This window comes from Pinus tabuliformis, chromosome X, assembly GCF_031772625.1.
Source record: "Pinus tabuliformis cultivar Carrire ecotype Pingquan chromosome X, CPIR1, whole genome shotgun sequence".
Classification (NCBI taxonomy): Eukaryota; Viridiplantae; Streptophyta; class Pinopsida; order Pinales; family Pinaceae; genus Pinus; species Pinus tabuliformis.
In genome coordinates, this window is record NC_142308.1 from 741,190,998 (window position 1) to 741,211,904 (window position 20,907).

Genomic DNA, 20,907 nt, shown 5'->3' on the forward strand with positions numbered 1-20,907 from the left:
ATCTAAGACTTTATCCTTCTTGAGGATGAGATTTATTCTCTTCTTCCATGCCTTGTAATTGGATGCTCCTTCTAATTTGTTCTCTCCCTTCATTGAGTTAGACATTGTTCTTGAAGATAGTAGGCTTGACTTCTTATATGATCATTTTCCTTGATGACCCTTATTCAAACTTCTTAAAACTCCTTATTCTTCTTTCAATAGATCTTCAGGTTTCCTTTTTCCTTCTTCTTCACCTTAGCTTTGATACCATGTTAGAAAATCAAAAAGGCGGAAAGATTTTCTTTATGTTGATAATTACTTGTGATATTCTTATGTTCATGTTAACTTTCTTGTGTTCTTTTAACTTAGTTCATCAAGCAATTATCAAAAACCATAACATGAAGATCAAAGACACTAAATGTAGGCGGACAATTAGGGAAAAACCCCTATCTAGGGGAAAACCTAGTGAACAACTCTTTCTTTAATAGTTTCACGAGATGATCCAAGACTCCTTGACCTAGACACAGACTTCCTCCAATCACCAAGTCATCCCTTCCTCTCTTCTGCAGATGATAACCTTCCAACAACAACTTTGACCTAGCACTTCGATCTTGCAGCAGTAGGATTTCAATCTCCCCAGCAGCAAAACTTCAACTTATCCAGTAGAAGGTCTTTGAGCCCAGTGGTAACCCAGTAACTTCGTATGAATGAGAGAGAGATAGCCCAAAACATAGAGTTTTATCCTTCTACGATTCTCCTTCTCTTGGAATTTTGCACTTTTCTGCTTCTACTGCTTGTATATCGAACTTGTGAGCGTGTTACTTCAAATGAATCCAACTTCCCTTATGTATAGCCTCTTCTGGAGTTCGAATTACCCTGATGTAGGCCGACTTGGTGTGGAGGTGACAAATGACTTATTTTACTCAATAATAATTCCCTTTACATGATTCAAAAGCCCAATAAAGGTCTCATTAAATGAACAATGACTCTAATGACTTAATATAAACCTAGAAGTCCTCAATGGGGACTTTGACCTAAAACATGATGACCCAAGCATGAAACCCATAATTTAATAAGTCATAAAAAAATAATAATAATAATTTATTTATTTTTTTCTTTTGATAAATACATTTCATTATGACTCATACAATTATGAAGACTGAAACTAGTTACATTCTTCAACAATATGAACAGAAACATAGAGATACAACAAAAACAAAACTTCAATTCATTAAAACCAAGTACTGAAAATTGTTTACATGCAGAATGGAAATAAATTAGCTCAAACAATGGTAGGTTATCTCTGAGAAGAGATGTGGCGGCTACATCATTCTAAATTATGTTACAATGAGGCTCGAAGGCCTATTTATTATTGTGAAACAATGGAAAATCCTAAACATTCAAAAACCTAACCCTAAGACATGAAGCACCAAAACTCTGTGGTCCTTGTTGGGATTGGTGTTCTTGATTAAATGTTAGTTCAATACCCTCATACAAGACATAATCCAATGGAAATGTTGCAATCCCCCCAATCCTAAAATCCCGCAAATTGTTAAGTCCACTGAATTTTGAATGAGATCTAAATTCTACTTTCTCCATATGAAATCCAAAGAAGTCAAAACCACTCTCAAATAGCTTGAGAGTGAGTCAATGATCTATATAACAATGAGACAATGATCGATATGACAGTGTGACGGTGACCTATGGCAATTATATACGCTAGCAAGTGATACTTATGATAGTAAGGTTGTGATAATATTCTATGGCAAAGTAACTTTTAGTGACAGTAATCTTGATGACAATAACAACCTTACTCTTGATGAGAGTTGTGGCAATGTGATGTATATATAGCAGTGACCTTTGATATAGCAGTGACCACGTATGACTATAACAAAGACCTTGATACATAACAGTGATCCTCATGAAAGACAGTGGCAATGACCTTGTTACATAATAGTGACCTTGATAAAAGACAGTGATAGTGAACTTGATATGGAAATGACACTGATGTATGGCAGTGTATCTGTGATGAATGGCTTATCTCTATGGCAGCGACTTGACAAAGAAATATGCTACTTGGAGATCTATCTCCCTATACTTGTTTGCTACCAGGTTTGGCCTAGGAGGCCTACTATATTGGATGTTGAAAGATGTGTCTCATACTTATTGTAATGTGTATCTCAACTGAACATTTGATGAACATCTAAAGAAAAATAAATTGGTTTGGTTTTCCCCCTTGTGGGGTTTTGCCCTGATCTTGGACTTAAATCCTGGTGTCTCTATTGTGTATACTTTTTCTTCTGTTGTTCCTTATTGTTCCGTTGCATTTTTTATGTTATTGTTCTCTCTACATAATTGCTAATGATGATATGATGTTATGAAGTGAAAGTAATATGAAAATATTGAAAAAGTTAAAAATTACAATCATCTACAACGGAGAACAATCTAGCACTAATGGTAATGCTAAAAATTTAATCCAGTAATTGCATAGCAATAGTAGGGCCATAGACTTGATTATTAGACTGCCCCGCTCAAAAATTCTTGCTTTTATAAAGAAAATCAAGTTTGGAACATTCTTGGTAACATTGTATGGAACCAGCCAGTTCAGTACCGAACTGGCATTTCCAGTTCCAAACCTTGAACTGGTCGAGTTTGATGCCCAAACCAGTCTGACAAGCCAGTTCCACCAGTTCTGCTCTGGTTCCGATAACACGGCTCACCAACATGCCTACTCTTATACAATAAGGATACAATCATGCTTCACTGGACTTACAAAGATACCCTACAGGACCAAAAATTCAGGGGTTATGAATGCCACACAGGCTCATATAGACATATACCCTTTGCATCACACAGCATCATTTCAAACATGGAGTTGCAGAAGGACAAGAAACAGATATATTATTACTGTTACAAGCTTATCATGCTCATACTTCCTCTCAAGTCCAGCTCCGTGCAGGAAACCTTTTGCAACACCAGCTCCTTGCTGACAACATTCTGCAACAGCAGCTCTGTGTAGACAACATTCTGCAACACCAACTCCATGCAAAGAACGTTCTGCAACACCAGCTCCATGCAAACAACCTTCTGCAACACCAACTCCATGCAGACAACCTTCGGCAACACCAGCTTACATTCCAACGTTGCCAACTCAGAAAAATTGGGAGTGTGTCAATATGATTAGAACATAACAATTTTCCTATCACTGATCAACCACCCAAGAAGCATTTGAAAATTTCCATTCATTATCATTGTTTTTACAATAAAGGCATTACTTTTGCCTCCTAGCATAAGCTAGTTACTCTATGGTACCTCCGATGTCCAGTGAGATGAGACTTGGCAGACTGAGATGTTAGATTAAACCTTGTCATGCCTTCTTGAGATCATAAATTGAAAGTTCCGTGAAGCGTCGCATTACCAAGGAACAGTATCCTAACTAAAAGTAATTCTGTAAGTACTTTTAGGCTTTAGCAGTTAACAATGCAACTGATAGTGCTAGTGATTGTGTTTGTTATTGTTAATTGGATTTGGCACTGTGCTTGTTTTACTCCTGAGATTTGCCTGAAATGTTAAGAAAACAGACACAATAAAAGATAATGATATCGGTACTTCAAGTTTTGACAAAGATTCATTTAAGTTATCAAACCGTTCCTCTATGATATTGAAATGAACTCTCATAAAGTGTTCCCTTGGAAAGAAATTTTCCAAATACAACGCATCAACAATGCCTAGAACTAGAACAGAACTAAATATCATGCACCAAAGGCATCACTCCAAGGATTGACAGAGCCCATTGTCTCCATCTAACAAATTATAACCCAAATCAAAATGCCATACTTCATTAATCATACTAAATAATTAACATCGAAGTGAATACCCAGCATCATGTTTAACCAAGGAACTCCAGCCCAGATGCACAGGGCGTGAGGTTATGAGCAGACAAGTACTGAGGATTGTAGAATTTACTGAGATGTCTCATTCCACTGTCACACAGGATGGTCACAATCGTGTGGCCGGGACCTAACAAGCTTGCTACACGGACTGCCCCAACACAGTTCATAGCAGAGGAACTCCCAACAAAGAGACCATCATTCTTCATGAGGAACCTGTAAGAAACAATAAAATAATTACTTCTAGGACATTTTGATAGAGACCCACAACTGAATGAAACAGATTAGACATTCCCAAACAAAATGAATAAATGGATACCTAGACATCTCAACAGCTTCAATATCAGTGCCTCTGAAAGCTCCATCTAACCTTGCCATCTGAAAATTCTTTGTCAGCCTATTAACTCCAATACCCTCTGTTATAGTATCAAAGGGATTTTTCAACCTTTTTCCCTCAGCCTCTTCCCGTGTATACAAGACCCCTCTTGTAACCTTGTTAAATAAGCCAGAACCAGGTGGATCAATCAAGAAACACTTGATATCTGGATTTTGATCCTACAGAAGATGGAGAATTGTAAATACTTTAAACAAACAGAACTGATTTTTACCGAAAAGAAAGTACACAAACTAACAAACCTGAAGGAAGCGAGAAATGCCAGCAAGTGTGCCTCCAGTCCCTGCTGCAGCAACAAAAGCATGCAAATTGCCACCTGTCTGTTCCCAGATCTCAGGACCAGTACTTTCATAATGCGCCCGGAAATTGGCAAGATTTTCAAACTGGTCCGCAAAGAAGCCTCCTTTACATTGATCCCTAGACCAGTCCGTCCTTGAATATGAACTCTCTTTAACTTGTCCATTATGGTTGATTTGGGTTCCACCTCTGGTAGTGTCATCTAATGCAGATCCAATACTATCACAGGGATAAGGGTAGCAATCAGAAATTTCCTTGAATTCACCATTTTCATAAGGTTTGACTTCTCCTTTGCTTTCTCTTTTGACCTCTTGAGATTCTCTTTCCTTTGCATAATCTGTGGCTTCAACAGCCCTCCGCCTTGCAACATTTACAAAATGATCTTTATGAGTGATAGAAACTGGTCTCACCCTTTCTACAGTGGCCCCAAGTGCTTCCAATATTTGTGCCTGCATCATACACAAGTTTGAAATTATGTACATGAATAGAATATCGAACCACAATATTGATATTATAGATAACATTTGCATTGTAGGAAAAAGAAACCTGGTAAAATATAAAAGGTACATGAAATAGACACAAAACACATTTTCAGGTTAGACAACCCATTTGAAATCCTCAATTTTCATTTTCTACAATGTACACAAAAAAGTACACGAGTCTAATTCCAGCACCACTCTATCTACAGCTTCAGTCTCTTGTAATGAACTCAGAGTCCCCTTAGAAGAGAGAGTTGTTTTGTGTTTTCACCTATGATCATATGCTCTTAGGTTGGAAAAGTTAGGTTGACATCCCTCACTAAGTGAGTTCAAACAAAAATAAACTTGTAACTTGATAAGGATTTTGATTGTTAGAGGTTCAGGTTTCATTAGAGTCCGAAAACAATTCATTCCAATGAACCTTGTCTATAATGACTTGTCCACTAGTCTATCAACCAGGCTAAGGGCAATTAAACTGGACATTACACTCTTTATAAACTACATGTGTCTGCTCCCTCATCAACCACATAAGGCTTAGGGTCAACATATTTCTCATTCACAATCCTCCCTTGCAAAATCAGTAGAAATAAATTAAAAACAACTAGCAAAAAATTAAAAAACTAATATAACAAAATTCCAGCATAGCCCACAGGGCTTTGGATTGACGGTGAATGGGTGCACTGTTAAGACACTCCTTGCGATAGGTCACTGGTTCAAATCCCCCGTGGGTGCTTACCTACCAAAAAAAAATTCCAGCATAAAACAATCATCTAGATTGAAAACAAACTCATATTGCAATAAACAGGAATCTACATGTGCTATTCTTCACTGATTTTAATTATAGCAGAGAAAAATACAAGTTTTCTACGGAGATGTGTTCCCCACCCTCCAAGAACATGGGCACATCCTTGAAAACATTCCTCACCATCTCAATGTCCAGTGGATGGCAGGGGGCATCAGTGGGAACATTCCCTGCTGAAGCAGGCCAATCCCAACACTTGGAGTGATGTTCTTAAGTACCAGGGACTCCCAAGAGTGCCCTGATAGTGACGGGTATTCCTGAAAGCTCCCTCCCTCAAATACAGTCCACGGCAATTAATAAACATAGAAATAATTAATATAATGTTTCAAATTGTGTTTAACTTTTAAACAAAGAAAAAGATGGTGGGCCCCTCCCAACCCCTAATTCTGACTTCTCTAAAGCACCCAAACACTCAATGCATTCATTTTTCACTAGCTATGAAACACCAAGGAGGATGTAGAGCAGAGTGACTTTTGTGGACAAAAAAAAATTACAGGAGGAAAAGAATGGAGAGCAGCAAATTTCAACCACATTTTTGTTGACTAGAGTAGAGAAGAAGTGTTCTGTTTGTCTAAGTGCTAAGACTAGCAGAAGAACATAGAAGACTGCCACTTTAGCAGAATATTAATTTATTTAACTATTTCCTAAAGTTAGACTTAAGAAAAAGTACAAGTTCCTAAGTTAACTTACAAACTTGGAGGTCAACCCCAACACTTGGAGTGATGTTCTCAAGTACCAGGGACTCCCAAGAGTGCCCTGATAGTGACGGGTATTCCTGAAAGCTCCCTCCCTCAAATACAGCCCACAGCAATTAATAAACATAAAAATAATTAATATAATGTTTCAAATTGTGTTTAACTTTTAGACGAAGAAAAAGATGGTGGGGCCCTCCCAACCCCTAATTCTGACATCTCTAAAGCACCCAAACACTCATTGCATTCATTTTTCACTAGCTATGACACACCAAAGAGGATGTAGTGCAGAGTGACTTTTGTGAACAAAAAAAAATTACAGGAGGAAAAGAATGGAGAGCAGCAAATTTCAACCACATTTTTGTTGACTGGAGTAGAGAAGAAGTGTTCTGTTTGTCTAAGTGCTAAGACTAGTGTTAAATTTGGACAACTAGGTCCAAACTCCATGTTCTGATGCTCAGATTAAGAGGCTAATATTTTTGTTGGATTCCTCTTTCTGAGAGGTGTAAAATCCATATAAAAATAGTCTTAATCCGATGAGCAGAACTTATATTTTGAATTTATTATTCTTAATAAATTATATGTGCAAGGTCAGCCAGTTTTGTAATGTAGGCTCACATGCCCAACAGATGTGTCACACACCCTCATTGATGGATATATATACAGGAAAAGTTGGAGAGAATTTGAACATAACTCACATCTTCCTCTCTCATCCTAAAAAGTACGAGCTACCTGGAGGACGAATTTCAGCCACACGTGGGAAGGACGAAGAGGATTTTTTTGCTGCTAGGGTTTCTGCTGCTAGGGTTTCGCAGAAGTTTGACCAGCGTTAACTTTGGTCAACGCTTGGTCCAAACAAGCTGAAAACTTGTGGGAGATTCGATTTTTGAAGGCCGTACTACCTGGCACAAAAATCGAGGTCAAAGGGTTGACCGTTTTGCTGCTGCGTTGACTTTTAGCTTGCTGCCCCTGCGTTGATTTTTCAGGACAGCGTTGACTTTTGTAGAACTGACTTGGGTTGACTCATCTACTGGTTGGAGGGTTGTTGTGACACATGCTGGGCTGGCTGACCAAAGGAGACTTTGCTGGTTGAAGCATCCTGTTGACCGCCGAAACGAACACATACATTTTTCTTGTTTCTGATTTGTCTTCTGTAAGATCTGCTTATATGTTCTATCTGCATTTTGCTTATCTACTTGTATGATTGCTGTAAAGTGAAATTGCTCTTAGCATAGAACATCTACAAATCTTTACATGGTATCAGAGCTGAGGTGAAGACAAACTCTATCTATAGCAATCATCATCGAAGGAAATGGATTCCTCTAAGCTTGAATTCAGGGAGAATGACAAGCTGACTGGAAGTGATGACTTCCATGCCTGGAAGATGTTATTAGATCTCAAATTAGAAGATCATGATCTCCTAGATCATGTGACAGGGAAGATTCAAGAACCTCCATCAAATGCCTCTGCTGCTGTTAAACACAAGTATAAGAAGGGAGAAATCAGAGCAAAGCTGCTGATCAGGGAATCCATAAATAAGAGTCTGGTTGCCTACATATCTGAACTAGGCACATCCAAGGAGATGTATGACAAACTGATACTTATGTTCCGAGTAAACAATGTGAACCAAGTGCTATTCCTCAAGAACAAGTTGAAGAATATGAAGAAGGGCCGAGACGAGTCTATTCAAACTTTCTTTATGAAGTTGACCGAAACCAGGAACAATCTGCTAGCTATTGGGGAGACAATAGCTGATCGTGAGATGGTTCTCACCGCACTTGGAGGACTTCCATATGAATGGCAAGTATTCACAACTACCATTCTCAACAATAATACCATCCCTAACTTTGATGAGCTTCTGTCTAGATGTATGCAAGAAGAAACAAGGATGAAGGAATTTGATAATGAAAGAAATGCTGCCTATGTTGCTCATTCCCGAAAGAAGAACTCTGGTGGTTCCAAGGACAAAGGAAGGACTAAGACTCAAAAGAAGAAGGGTAAATGTTTCACCTGCCATAGGACTGGACACTATGCTAGAGAATGCCCCTTCCAGAAGAATTCTCCCGATAGTGACGACAACAACAACAACCGAAGGAATGGGAATCGAAGAAATGACAAATCCAAAGGAAAGAGGAAGGCTCACTTTGAAGGAAACAATCCACCTTCTAAAAGGACCAGAAATACCAGGTATGAGGAGTCTAATGTTGTTGATAAAAGAAATGAGTATATTCTAATATCTGCTCTCTCAGCTGCATCTCCGCCCGACACTATGGATGTCTGGCTAATCGATAGTGGTGCCTCAAGACACATCACCAGATTCAAGGAAGCACTTTCTGACATGGTTGAAAGGGATACTGATCTAGAAATTATCCTTGGGGATAATGCCACTTATCCTGTGAAAGGGACCGGGACTGTGACCCTCCACTTGTCTCAAGGACAAGTCCTCCATCTACAAGATGTACTCTATGTACCCAAATTGAAGAAGAACCTTGTGTCTATATCTGCCATGGAAGACAAAGGATTCAATGTAACTTTCTCTGATGGAAAGGTACTCATGTGGAAGAAGAGCTTCAAGGAAGCTATCTCAATTGGTTTTAGGGTTGGTACACTCTACCAGGTTGGAGGGAGTCCGTTGGGAGCTATGACTTGTGATACTATCCGTCAAACCGAACTATGGCACCGAAGATTTGGACACCTTCATTACAAGGCTCTTCCCGAAGCAAGGAAGGTGGTGACAGGGATGCCTGATTTTGGAAATAATCATAAAGGTGTATGTAAGGGCTGTGCTGAAGGAAAACATACAAGGGGACCTTTCCCCTCAAGTGTCACAAAGACATCTGAGATATTGCAACTGGTCCATTCTGATCTTTCCGGTATGTTGCCTGTAACATCCCTGGGGGGATGTTCTTACTATATGACATTTACTGATGACTTCTCTCGCAAAACCTGGATATACTTCTTGAAGAAGAAGGATGAGGCTTTCATGTGGTTCCGTACCTTCAAAGCCTTGGTGGAAAATATGACCGGAAAGAAGATCAAGATTTTGAGGACTGACAATGGCACTGAATATGAGTCAAATGAGTTCAAAGACTTTTGCAGAGAAGCTGGCATTAAGAGGGAGACTACCACTACATATACTCCTGAGCAGAATGGTGTTGCTGAACGCAAGAATAGGACTATTGTGGAAGTTGCCCGTGCCATGCTATGTGACCAAGGTCTTCCAAAGTTTCTGTGGGGAGAAGCTGCAAATACTGCTGTGTACATTCAAAACCGATGCCCTCATTCTGCTTTGGACTCCAAAACTCCCGAAGAGGTTTTCTCTGGTAAGAAACCTGATGTCTCACATTTTAGAATTTTTGGATGTCCTGTCTATTTTCATGTGCCGAAAGAAAAGAGAAGTAAGCTGGATGCTACTGGGAAGAAAGGAATGTTTGTGGGCTACAGTGAGACTTCTAAGGCATATAGAGTCTATGTACCTGGTCAAAGGGAAGTAGAGATAAGCCATGATGTCACTTTTGACGAAGATGCTTCCCTGAAGAAAGTAGTAGATCTTCCTAGATCTGAAGAAAATCATGAAGAAAGACCTGGAAATCTGGAAGAACCCCAGGATGAGACTATGCCTGATGTTGAAGGGCCAATGGACCCTATTGATCCTTCCCCTTCTCTAGGAAAGAGGCCATCATGGCTCAGGGACACCCTCGAAGATGCTGAGGGTCATGCTGCCCCAAGGGGAACATTCCGAGAAAGCAAGAAGCCGTGTAGATACCAAGGGTATCTAGCTGCCATGAGTACTATTATACAATCTGAACCTGGATCTTTTGAGGAAGCCATCAAGCATCAAGTCTGGAAGGATGCTATGCATGAAGAATATGAGGCTATTATGAAGAATGATGTCTGGGATGTGGTCCCGAGACCGAAGGACAAATCTGTTGTCACCGCTAAATGGCTCTACAAGATTAAACATGGATCTGATGGGAGTGCTGAAAAGTTTAAGGCAAGATTTGTTGCGCGTGGCTTCTCTCAAAAGGAAGGAATTGACTATGACGATATATTTGCACCTGTGGCTCGATATACCACCATCCGATCCATCATAGCCCTTGCTGCTACGCAAGGATGGAGTCTTCATCAAATGGATGTCAAGACCGCTTTTCTGCATGGTGCAATAAAGGAAGAGGTGTATGTAGAACAACCTCTGGGATTTGAAGTTCAAGATCGAGACACTTATGTCTGCAGGTTGAAGAAAGCCCTCTATGGGTTAAAGCAAGCACCCAGAGCTTGGTATGAGAGGATGGATAGTTACTTGATGAAGCTGGGCTTCACTCGAAGCAATGCTGATCCAAACCTTTACTTTAAGGTTGTGGAAGGAAAGCCTCTCATTCTAGTGCTGTATGTGGACGACCTCTTCCTGACAGGTGATGACCCTCTCATTCATCAATGTAAGAGGGAGCTTGCTACTGAGTTCGAGATGAAAGACCTAGGACTGATGCACTATTTCCTAGGCCTGGAGGTCTGGCAGAGACCTGGAGAGATTTTCCTTTCTCAAGGAAAGTATATTGTGAAGCTTCTGGAAAGATTTGGGATGGTGGACTGTAAGTCCGTGTCGACACCAATGGAACTCAACTTTAAGAAGTTGAGTGGCAGCGCTGCAGGGCCTATCTTGGCCAATCCTACTGAGTATCGTCAACTCATAGGAGCTTTGATGTTCTTAGTGAACACCCGTCCGGACATATGTTTTGCAGTGAATACTTTGAGTCAACAGATGGTTGAGCCTCATCATTTTCACTGGGTTGGTGCCAAGAATCTTTTGAGATATCTTCGGGGCACGATAAACCATGGGCTGAGATACACTACCGGGAGTGTAATACTCCGGGGATATACTGATGCCGATTGGGCTGGCAGTGTGGTGGATCGTAAGAGCACATCTGGATGCTGTTTCAATCTTGGTTCTGCTTCGATCTCATGGATGAGCAGGAAGCAGAAGTCGGTGGCTTTGAGCACCGCGGAGGCCGAATACATTGCTGCTAGTATGGCCTGTTGTGAAGCAGTTTGGTTGAGGAAGCTCTTTAGTGAGTTGTTCCAACATGTGCTAGATACCACTGTAATACTCTGTGATAATCAGAGTGGGATTCGTATGACTGAGAATCCTGTGTTCCACGACCGATCCAAGCATATTGATATCAGGTACCACTTTATCCGGGATATGGTACAGCGAGGCGCCGTAAGGCTCGATCATATAGGAACTGATGAGCAGGTCGCGGATATTCTCACTAAGCCCCTGGGGAAGGTCAAGTTCCTAACCTTCCGTGAGAGTCTTGGTGTCGTGGAAAGACCCTATGATGTGGGTCCTGTTGGACGATGAGCTCTGGGAGCTCTGGGGGGCTTTGGGGATAGCTTCTCGGAGCTATAAGCACTCATAATGCTTCTACCCCACCCTTGTGATTATTGAGCTGGTTCGCCACTCATTTAATCTGTGCCCTGTATGCATCCTACCCATTGAGTTCAGGGCTCATGGGAAGTACCTCTCATTTGGCCAATGAGGTGTGGAAAAGCTAGAGACTATTAGCAAAGACTGATGGACGCATCAGAGATTGCCGTACTCTCTATCTAGGATGGCATGGTCCAACCACTTGATCTGGGATCAAGATTTGTGAGGTCTGGGACCTCTGGACTGATTATGTCAGTCGGGGAATGATGTCTTTGTGACTGACCCACTTCTGTTCTGAAATAAAGAAGCCAGCAAAGCAAGTTTCGGCGGGATGACTCACGATGTTAATTGCACTAATAGATGGAGTTCTCCCTAGTTGAGAGGGAGTGTTAAATTTGGACAACTAGGTCCAAACTCCATGTTCTGATGCTCAGATTAAGAGGCTAATATTTTTGTTGGATTCCTCTTTCTGAGAGGTGTAAAATCCATATAAAAATAGTCTTAATCCGATAAGCAGAACTTATATTTTGAATTTATTATTCTTAATAAATTATATGTGCAAGGTCAGCCAGTTTTGTAATGTAGCCTCACATGCCCAACAGATGTGTCACACACCCTCATTGATGGATATATATACAGGAAAAGTTGGAGAGAATTTGAACATAACTCACATCTTCCTCTCTCATCCTAAAAAGTACGAGCTACCTGGAGGACGAATTTCAGCCACACGTGGGAAGGACGAAGAGGATTTTTTTGCTGCTAGGGTTTCTGCTGCTAGGGTTTCGCAGAAGTTTGACCAACGTTAACTTTGGTCAACGCTTGGTCCAAACAAGCTGAAAACTTGTGGGAGGTTCGATTTTTGAAGGCCGTACTACCTGGCACAAAAATCGAGGTCAAAGGGTTGACCGTTTTGCTGTTGCGTTGACTTTTAGCTTGCTGCCCCTGCGTTGATTTTTCAGGACAGCGTTGACTTTTGTAGAACTGACTTGGGTTGACTCATCTACTGGTTGGAGGGTTGTTGTGACACATGCTGGGCTGGCTGACCAAAGGAGACTTTGCTGGTTGAAGCATCCTGTTGACCGCCGAAACGAACACATACATTTTTCTTGTTTCTGATTTGTCTTCTGTAAGATCTGCTTATATGTTCTATCTGCATTTTGCTTATCTACTTGTATGATTGCTGTAAAGTGAAATTGCTCTTAGCATAGAACATCTACAAATCTTTACAACTAGCAGAAAACATAGAAGACTGCCACTTTAGCAGAATATTAATTTATTTAACTATTTCCTAAAGTTAGACTTGAGAAAAAGTACAAGTTCCTAAGTTAACTTATGATTTAATCTCAACCATTGATCACAATTTAATATCAGCCATTGAGAAGGAGAATAGGGTTGAGATCGAAATTATAAGAGGAGATGGAGCAAGTTGTGGCAAGTCAGTTGAGCATAAGCAGGTGTGAGAGAACAGCGAAGGATGAGAGAGAGTTTTAGCAAATCACAGAACTTAGCATCCAAGCAGAAGAATCGGGTGAGGGCCAAGCCTTTACAGCCCAGCACAAAGGTTGATGCAGGAGAGAAGAAGCGTGTGCACGTGTGTGGGGTCAAAGTGATGATCTACGCAGGAATTTTGCAGATCCAATGCTCAGGAAGGGAATCGATTTAATTGGAGAGTGGACGAGTATTTTACTAATTGGAGAGTGGACGAGTATTTTAGTGGGAGAGTGGACAAGTATAAACTGGGAAGTATTCCCTTGTTGTAATTCTCATAAAATAATCCTTTGCTCAGAAGAATAATAAAACTCACACAGCGTTGCAGGTTTTCCTTGGAGTTGGGGTTTCCTAGGTATATTTTGTGTTCCATGGTTGATGTGTTTGTCTTCTAGTTTATTTTCCATTGTGCATGTTGGAAAACTGTGTGTGTTTGTGATTTAAGTTTTTAGAATATCAATTGTTTATATTTCTGGGGTTTTGCACTTGGAAAATTACAAATCAGTTTACTGGGTTTTAAGCAAAACTAACATGGTATCAAAGCCAAGTTTGTGATTGAAGAACAAGCACAGATTTTATCTTCACGAGCAGTGTCTGTGATTCAGAGGGAGCAAGTTATCAAATCGATTTGGTCATTAGGGTTCTAAGCAGTGTGCATTGATTCTACCAGTGTGAATTGTATTCAGCAGTTTGATTTGGCAATATGGCATATCAGGGTTTCAGATTTGAAGGCACATTGGACGGTGCGTCCAACTTCTATTCATGGTGAGAAGGGATAGCAGTGATGCTGGAGGAATAAGGGGTTTGGGATTGTGTTAATAACCTCCCATTCACACTAACAAATCCTTAGCAGTTGGCTCGGCATAATAAATTGGATGCCAAGGCAAGAAGGATATTCGCAAACAAGCTCATGTTGGATCTTGTGTTAAAAGCAAGGACGATGAAGAAAATTTCACTCTAGCCAACAAAGGGACTAATTACAAGGGTCAAAAGAGTAGTGGTGGTGGTGAGCCAAGTTCTAAGGGCGAGAAGAAGAAAAAGGATCTCAACAAGATCAAGTGTTTCTCATCCTACCAGTTTGGAACTTTGGGCATTATGCTACTAAATGCCCTAATAGGAAGAAAGGATCCAAGAAGGACCAGGTAGCAGCCTCTACAAAGATAGATGAGTTCTCTTCTCGTTTTGAGGAGTTTTCACTTCTTCCCTGTATGGAAAGTTCAGTGGCCACTAGGTTATGGTATGTGGACAACAGTGCGTCCTGTGATATGACGAGAAACAAAAAATATTTCAGAAAATTGTCAGAGAAGGACATGCAGTTTGATATCGAGACGGGAGACGATGGGAAGTATCAGGTCGAGGGTACTGGTATAGTTCATTTTGAGAGGGAGTATGGAAACCCTCTATATCTCAAAGATGTTCTTTACATATCGGGGCTTAATAAGAATCTCGTTTTAGTTTCAGCTTTGGAGGATAACGGGTACAAGGTGACTTTCAAACAAGGAAGGGTTTTTATAAAACCCTCTGACTCCAGAGTCCAAGGTGCTGAAGCAGATCGAGGTTAGGCACAAGAGCCTATACAGACTATAGTTTGAGACAGTAACAACACTGACTAGCAGAGGAGGTTGTGACTCGAGCAACAAACTTGGAGAGTTGTGGCATAAGTGCATGGGGCGCATTTGCACCATGGAGCCCTGAAAATTCTTGAGATAGCAAAAGGGTTGCCATAGTGCAGCGTCGATCAACATGAGGTGTGCAAGGGTTGCACACTTGGGAAGTATACCAAGTCATCGTTTCCTAGCAGACATAACTGTAGAAATTTCTCATTTCCCACCCCAGTTTTCAGTTTCACCTTATTTCTCCAAAATAGTTAAATGCCCTTTCTCATATCCATACATTCAACAACTGGAAAAAAAATTTTGCTGAAAACACAAATTCTGGAAATATTACAGAATGCTGGAAAATGCAGAAATAAATATCAGCACATACAAACAGCCATTCAACACATTTAAACACAGTGATTTTTGGTCAAGGTGACCCTGGAAAAACCCCCTACAACTCTTGGGGAAAACTAGTTCGAAAGCTCCTTATTTCTGGAAAATGCTTTTTACAGTGAGAGAAATATTCAGCAAAAAATCAGCAAGCAAACTTTTACAACTTATCTCGTTTTCTGTGCCTCACAGCGAACTGGAAAAAGCTTTCAAACAGCAATAAATGTTGTATGGCCTCCTCGATTTTTGTTCCCAAATTTCAGCCTTAAATGCTGCTGTACGGACTGCCTAGAAAAGCGTGCAAGCTACCATAAATGCTGTTGTACGGTTTTCCTCAATTTCTGTGCAGAAAAACAGCAGTACAATTGTACATTTCTGCCTAGAAAAGCATGCCAAGGTACAGCCAGTTGTTGTACAGCCTCCCTTGAAAAACGTGCCAGCAAACTTCAGATTTTCTGCTCCTCGATTTCTGTGCTAACTTGTTGTACGGCCTCCTTGGAATCTGAACCAAAACTGTTCTACGGCCTTTCTAGAAAATCGTGCCCAAAATCTATCTTTCACTGTGTGCTAACTCAGCTGTACAGACTTGCTGAAATGCTGCCTTGGAATGTGTGCCAAGTTGCTGCCTCCTTCTCCTCACTGTCCAAAAATCTCCCTTGCTCTCTTGCTCTCCTTCTCTCAATCTGCTCATGAAAGAATTAATGACCTTTTCCTCCTTTCCCTCCTTTAATCTAACCCTAAGTGACTTTTGGGGAATCCCTAAATCCAATGGCTGAAATAGATTGAGATCTAGGGCTGAGATTAAATGCTCATTTAAATCTCACTTTCTATTTTTTAATTCACCCCACTTTAATAAAGACCCACTTAGTCATTTATGTCCAAAGTCACTTTTCCTTTCTAATTTTACATTGACTTTATTAAAGTCACTTTAAAATTAGACTTTAGTAACTTTATCACTTAAAGTCACTTTTAAATTAGATTTGACTTTATAAAAATTATATTTTAATATAATTAGCTAACCCTAATTAGTCAACCCATCCTCAGGTAATGCGTCCTCAGGTACGTTGTCCTTTGTTATTCTAATATTTTATTTTCTTTCCATAATTAGCTAACCCTAATATATTCCTTTCATTAGTTAACTATATTTTGACTTTACATGTTTTCTAATAAAATGTAATAAATATATAAATAAATGTATTAATTTTTCTTTATAATAATTATTTTATGTATCATTATTTTAATTAATTTATTAATATGATATTAATTTTTATAATAATAATAATAATAATTTGATAATAAGTGGTTTTAATTAGTGAATAAATATGATTAATTAAATATATTAATTAAATATAAATAAATTAATATATTAATATATTAATTAAATATATTAAATAAATACTATTAAATAAATACAATTTATTAATATATTAAATAAATATAATTAAATATATTAAATTAAATATATTTAATAATTATAATTAATTAATATATTAAATAAATATAATTTAATATAATGAGATAGATATATATTTTAATATAATATAATATTTTAAATAAATTCAATTAAATATATTTAATAAATTTATTAAATAAATATAAGTTATTATAATTATATAAATTTATTTAATTAATGTATTAAATAAATAAATATAATTGATTATATTAAATAAATATTATTAATTAATTAATATATAAAATTAATATTTTTAATATAATATCTACCTTGGGGTAATCCATGATTATTTATTACAAAATAATTATTATTGATTTATATATTAGCCATTTTATTAAGATATAAATGAATATATTAATAAGTAATTATATTTCATTGTCATAAAATCAAATATTTATTAATTTGGTTTATTTATAAATTAAAATAGTTGATCATTATCCTATTAACATTATATTAATTAATGTTTAAGTTATTATTATATTAATTTATTTTATTTTAAATGATAATTATTAATAATATATAACATTTAATATGAAATAAAAATTAATTTTTCATAAAATTTAGGGTTCTAGCCGACTGTTGTTCTTCCATTTGAATTTTTCCTCCTTAGTATTTATTCTTCCTGTTTGCTCTTCTTTTATCATCATTCTTTTACCCTGATGATGGATCCCACTTGGGATTCGAAACGTTGGTTCGAAAATAATTCTACTGTGGATTCTCCGATCATTTCAAAAAAAAAAAAAAAAAAAAAAAAAATTATAAAGTCACTTTAGGAGAAAAATTAAATTCTTTTGGACACTTTTCCCTAGGCCAAAGATCAAAGCCTTAGGGAACCACCTGTCCTCCGGTACCAAATTTCAACACTCCCTCTTACCGAGGAAGGTGTTCCTCACCACACCCATCTTGTCTCTGAAGTAGACATGCTTGCTCCGTGGTAAGGCTTTGGTAATAATATCTGCAACCTGCTCATCAGTGGGAATATACTCAAGCTTCACAGCTCCCTTCTGAACATAGCCTCTAATGAAATGATATTTGATCCCGATATGCTTTGACCTGTCATGAAATATTGGATTCTCCGTGAGTTTAATGCAACTCTGATTATCACAGTAAATCACTGAAAGTCTCAACAGCTGACCAAATAAGCCAAACAACATCTTGCAAAGCCAGATGGCCTCACAACTAGCTAGACTGGCTGCCATATATTCTACTTCCGCTGAACTCAACGCTACTGACTATTGATTCCGGCTGAACCATGACACTACTGCCGAACCCAACCCAAAACAGCACCCTGAAGTGCTCTTCCTATCAGAAGCACAACCTGCCCAATCAGAATCAGTATAACCTGTCAATCTCACTCCATCCCCCTGCCTGTAGTCCAGACCATAATCTACTGTCCCCTGCAAGTACCGCAAAATGTGTTTTGCAGCCACCCAGCGAACCTTCCTAGGCTCACACATAAACTGACTCATCGTGTTGACTGCAAAACAAATATCTAGTCTAGTGTTGACCAAATACATCAAGGAACCAATCAACTGCCTGTACAATGTGGGATCCACCAACTCGGAATCCGAAGCATGAAGCTTCTTCCAGTTGGTGATCATCGGTGTCAACATGGGTTTACTATCCTTCATGTGGAATTTGCCAAGGATGTCCACAATATACTTCCCCTGCCCCAGGAAGAAATGCCCCTCCTCCTGCCACACCTCCAAACCCAAAAAGTAATGCATCAAGCCGATGTCCTTCATCTCAAACTCCGCCGCAAGATCTCTCTTGGAGTGCTCTATGAGTCTCTCTGCACCTGTAATGACCAAGTCATCCACATACAGCACCAGAATGAGAGGCTCCTCACCTATCACAATATAGTAAAGGTTCAGATCTGCCTCACTCTTTGTGAAACCCATCCCCTGCAAGTATGTATCTATCCTAGAGTACCAAGCTCTGGGAGCTTGCTTCAGGCCATAAAGGGCCTTCCTTAGTCTGCACACATGGGACTCCTTCCCATGCACCTCAAAGCCCTGTGGCTGCTCAATGTACACCTCCTCCTGTATGAAGCCATTGAGAAATGCAGTCTTCACATCCATCTGGTGGATCTTCCAACCCATCTCTGCTGCTATCGATATAATGGAGCGGATCAAAGTATATCGAGCCACGGGAGCGAAGGTCTCCTCATAATCAACTCCCTCTACCTGGGAGAACCCTCTAGCCACAAACCTCGCTTTGAATTTCTCAATGCTGCCATCTGCAGCATGCTTTACCTTGTAAAGCCATCTAGAAGTAACCACGGATTTGCCCTCATGCCTCGGCACCACCTCCCAAACATCATTCTTCATGATAGAAGAATACTCCTCCTCCTACATGGCCTCTCTCCAGACCTGCTAGCTAGCTGCCTCCTCATAGCTAGAAGGCTCAGAGTCAAGGATGGTAGTAGCTATTGCCATATAGCTACAAAACCTCTCAGGTGGTCTACTCTCTCTGACCGACCTCTTAGGCTCAGCAACAGATGTGGTATCTCTCAAGGTGTCCTGAAGCCACTTGGGCTTCTTCTTCCCTGAGCATACTTCTTCCATTGGAGAATTAAACTCCTCCTCCTCCTCATCATTAGGAGCCTGAACTCCTGACTGTCTATCTGTTGTCCTCCTGCCTGCACCTGAACCTGTAGACGCTGAGGTACCGTGTGAACTGTCCATCAGTGGACTCCCTAGTGAACTGCTCTGTGGACGGCTCTGCATGCTGCCCGGAGCACCACCCCTCTGGCTTGGCGAGCCACTGCTAACTGACAGACCTGACACCGTCATAGATGTCCCTCCGGATCCTCCTGATCCCTGCCCACTGGATACTTGCGACTGACTCAACTGCTACTGAGGGTCTGGCTGATCCAGATACTCTAACTCTCGTGACCTCCTAAAGGCCCTGTCCTCCTCGAACTTCACATCCCGCCTGACAACAACTTTCCTCTGTGCAGGAATGTAAATCCGAAAGGCCTTTGAGGTCTCACTGTAGCCCACAAAGATACCCTTCTCTGTGGTGGGCTCTAGTTTGGTCCTCTTCTCCTTGGGTATGTAGGAGTATGTAATGCACCCAAAGATACGAAGATGACCAATATCAGGCTTCTTCCCAAAAAAGCCTCCTCCGGAATCATGTGCCCCAAGGCACGATGCGGACTCCTGTTCTGCAAATAAACAGTTGTGTTGCAGGCCTTTGCCCATAAGAACAATGGCAACCCCTGATCATGTAACATGGCTTTGGCAGCCCCTCCGATGGATCTGTTCTTCCTCTCCACAACCCCGTTCTGCTGGGGTTGTAAGGAACAGTGAACTCCCTCCTAATGCCTACCTCCGCACAATAGTCAACAAACTCTCCAAGGGTGTACTCTCCCCCATTTGTCCGACCTCAGGGACTTGATCTTCCAACCTGTCTGTGTCTCCACAAGAACTCTAAACTCCTGAAACTGCTTGAAGACCTCACTCTTGGTCTTCAAGAAATAAATCCAGGTCCTCCTGGAGTGATCATCAATGAATAAAACATAGTACTCATATCCACTCAAGGAAAGATGAGACATCCGACCGCTCACATCGGAATGAATCAAATCAAGTATCCTAATCGCTCTGCTGTCACTGCTGGGAAAAGGGGATTTGGCAAACTTGCCCATCGCACATCCTCTGCAAGTATCAAAGTGATAAGTACTAAAATCTGGCACACCTGTAGTAATCTCCTGCAAGGTCCTCAAGGCTCCATGATACATATGCCCCATCCTGCGGTGCCAAATCTCACACAGCTCAGAACTGCTAGCTCTGATGTCGGTACTACTGCTCAATGCCAAAAGGGGCTGGAATGCAAACTTGTACACCTTTGCATGGCGTACACCTATCACTCTAGCTGAATCAGCTGGAGTGCCCCTGCGATACATCAACGCCTATCCTCCCCTGAACAGTACCTCATATCCTCTGTCCTCCAAAGCTGAGACGGATATGAGGTTCTTCCTCATCCCTGGCACATAAAGAACATCTGACACCTTCAAGG

At 40.1% G+C, this 20,907-nt stretch overlaps 1 protein-coding gene across 2 annotated transcripts in view; it reads right to left on the bottom strand.

Annotated features, from left to right (window-relative positions):
* Nucleotides 1-3,610: 3,610 nt before the first annotated feature.
* The window catches only part of LOC149142036 (Pyridoxal-5'-phosphate-dependent enzyme family protein), a 252,646-nt gene continuing 235,349 nt past the window's right edge, over nt 3,611-20,907 (bottom strand). For both annotated transcript variants that reach the window (XM_089447953.1, XM_089447952.1), the window contains 3 exons: nt 4,506-5,009; nt 4,189-4,424; nt 3,611-4,085 (listed from right to left, as the gene is read on the bottom strand). In XM_089447953.1, the coding sequence (XP_089304079.1) occupies nt 3,869-4,085; nt 4,189-4,424; nt 4,506-5,009 (957 nt within the window). In that variant the 3' untranslated portion in view covers nt 3,611-3,868. The remainder of the gene's footprint in view (nt 4,086-4,188; nt 4,425-4,505; nt 5,010-20,907) is intronic.